General features: G+C 54.5%; 1 protein-coding gene across 1 annotated transcript; it reads left to right on the top strand.

Annotated features, from left to right (window-relative positions):
* Nucleotides 1-245: 245 nt before the first annotated feature.
* gjd6 (gap junction protein delta 6) lies at nucleotides 246-1,493 on the top strand (the record flags this gene model as incomplete). The annotated part of the gene is made up of 1 exon (XM_080730771.1): nucleotides 246-1,493. The coding sequence occupies one exon, from the start codon at nucleotides 246-248 to the stop codon at nucleotides 1,491-1,493; it is 1,248 nt and encodes a 415-aa protein (XP_080586897.1).
* Nucleotides 1,494-2,538: the final 1,045 nt, after the last annotated feature.

The raw sequence follows: 2,538 nt of genomic DNA, 5'->3' as shown, positions 1-2,538 counted from the left end.
ACACTTATGGGGACATGACGTGTTTTAGTTGTGAATAATTCAATCTGGCGGTGAAGAAGTAGTCTAGATTATCTAGGCTATAGACCACGTCCTGAGGACAGGGAGGTTGGTGTTTGGTGGCCCAAAAGGAGAGAGTTTTCCATCCAGTTCCATCGAGGTTGGGACAGGAGGAGGAGAGGTGCATACTGCAGTGCTCCAGGCAGCTGGTCCCTCCCCGAGGCAGCCGGCCGCTGCAGCCCACCACCATGACGGAGTGGACCCTGCTCAAGAGGCTCCTGGACGCCGTGCACCAGCACTCCACCATGATCGGCCGCCTCTGGCTCACGGTCATGGTCATCTTCCGCCTGCTCATCGTCGCCGTGGCCACCGAGGACGTGTACGCCGACGAGCAGGAGATGTTCGCGTGCAACACCATGCAGCCGGGCTGCCCCACCGTGTGCTACGACGCCTTCGCGCCCATCTCGCAGCCGCGCTTCTGGGTCTTCCACATCATCAGCGTGTCCACGCCGTCCCTCTGCTTCATCATCTACACGTGGCACAACCTCTCCAAGCTGCCCGAGAACAAGGCCCAGAAGCAGGCGCAGCAGGGACAGGGCGCCACGACGGTCACGACCCCCGGGGAGGCGGGCCAAGCGGGCCTCCTCAGCGGCGCGCGAGACGGGGGCCAAGAAGCCTACAACCGGAGCTGCGACTCCGACAGCTGCTCCATCCGCTCCCACAAGCACCTCGGCCACAGCCTGGCCGACGTGCTGGAGGGCATCAACAACCAGAGCCTGCAGAGGGGGGACCCCGGCGCCGTGGTGGTGTCCCTGGACCGGGTGCCGCTTCGCATGTGCAGGGAAGGCGCCACCAGGGAGGGTCCCGCCATGCCCTCCGGAGGGGTTCTGTCCAAGTGCTACGTGTTCCACGTGTGCCTGCGGGCCGTGCTGGAGGTGGGCTTCGTGGTGGCGCAGTGGATGCTGTTCGGGTTCCGCGTGCCGGTCCACTTCCTGTGCTCGTCGGCACCCTGCAACCAGCCGGTGGACTGCTACGTCTCCCGGCCCACGGAGAAGACCATCTTCCTGCTCTTCATGTACTGCGTGGGCGTGTTCTGCATCCTGCTCAACCTGCTGGAGCTCAACCACCTGGGCTGGAAGAAGATACGCCAGGTGGTCAAGGTGAGGGAAGGAGGAGGCTCCTGGGGGGCTTACCCCGGGAGGAAAGCGGGATACGAGACCTTTCCTCCGGACAGCCCTTCCCTGCACTCCTCCCTGGGCTTCCGGGACGTGACGAGCACCACCTCCCTGCCCACCCTGGACCTGGTGGTGGGCCACAAGCCGGACTGGACCTGCGCCGGGAACTGTGCTCCGTTCAAGGAGCCCAAGTTAAGAATGGAGACGACGGGGCTGCAGCTGCCTAAGAACCAAGACTCCCACAGAGGAGAGAGGCAGCCACTGAAGAGTAAAAGGGAGGGCAGGGGGTCCAAGCAGAGGGGCACTGAGGTCTGGATATGAACACCACTGTTGGGAGGAACAGAGCTACATACCCAGGCTATATGCAGGGGCGTCACACCAAATTCTGGGCCCTGGGTACAAGGATTCACTGCGGGCCCCCCATGAATCACAGCGTGGCACCGAGTGCCGCGCTGCGAGCTTGTATATCTGCTATTTTTGTGAAAAATCGTGAAAATGTGTGCAAGAAACCTATTATGTCAAGGACCCCCAAGATGATATGTATTTAGCCACGGACCCCGATCTCAAAATATTTAGTTTCAGGGACCCCCAGAAGCAAAATTTGAGTTAGAAATGTTCGCTTAAAAAATACATATATTCAAATATTTTCACACATTTTCACAACTTTTCAAAAATAGCAGATCTACAAGCTTGCAGCGCGGCACTCGGTGCCGCGCTGTGAGCTTGTATATCTGCTATTTTTCAATAGATAAAGTTATTAGGGCCCCTCCACCTTCCTTGGGCCCCAGTAACTCAGTCCCACTTTCCTACCCCAAGTTGTGACGCCCCTGGCTGTATGTATATTCTTTTCTTTCTTTTTTGTGACCACTGAATGAGCCAAACCAATGACATTTGAAAGCTGAATGAAGATAGCAGCAAGATGACCTTTAGTTGAAAATGGCAAACTTGATACGACTAAAATAAATGATTTGAAACCGATGTGACGTTTACTCTATCTGCATTTTGCAGAGTACGGAAGAGGAAACAACCATGAAAAGCTAGCGCTCTTCCCTGTTAAATAAAGAGGGAATTTGCAACTGTCTGATCATGGATCCAACGTCTGCCCCTTGTCAGTTTAGAAACTGCTATTCAGTCATTTGAATTCCATAGAAGCCAGCATGTCTTCTATGGAAGCATGTTGCACAGTGAATAGCTGATCTGCACGCATTGAGTAGATAGGCTATTTTAGGGTTATTATTTTAAGATTGGAGCATGTGAAGTGGTCAAACTACCTATTCTCAAAAGCATCTTCCATACAATCTTAACCCATTTAGAACGGGTACACTATATTGTGTATCATTATTTTATGCTTTAACTATTGAAAAAT

The sequence above is a fragment of the Nannobrachium achirus genome, assembly GCF_963921795.1.
Source record: "Nannobrachium achirus genome assembly, chromosome: 7".
NCBI classification, from domain to species: Eukaryota; Metazoa; Chordata; class Actinopteri; order Myctophiformes; family Myctophidae; genus Nannobrachium; species Nannobrachium achirus.
The sequence above is the reverse complement of the archived record's forward strand: the minus strand, read 5'-3'. Positions and strand labels throughout refer to the sequence as shown.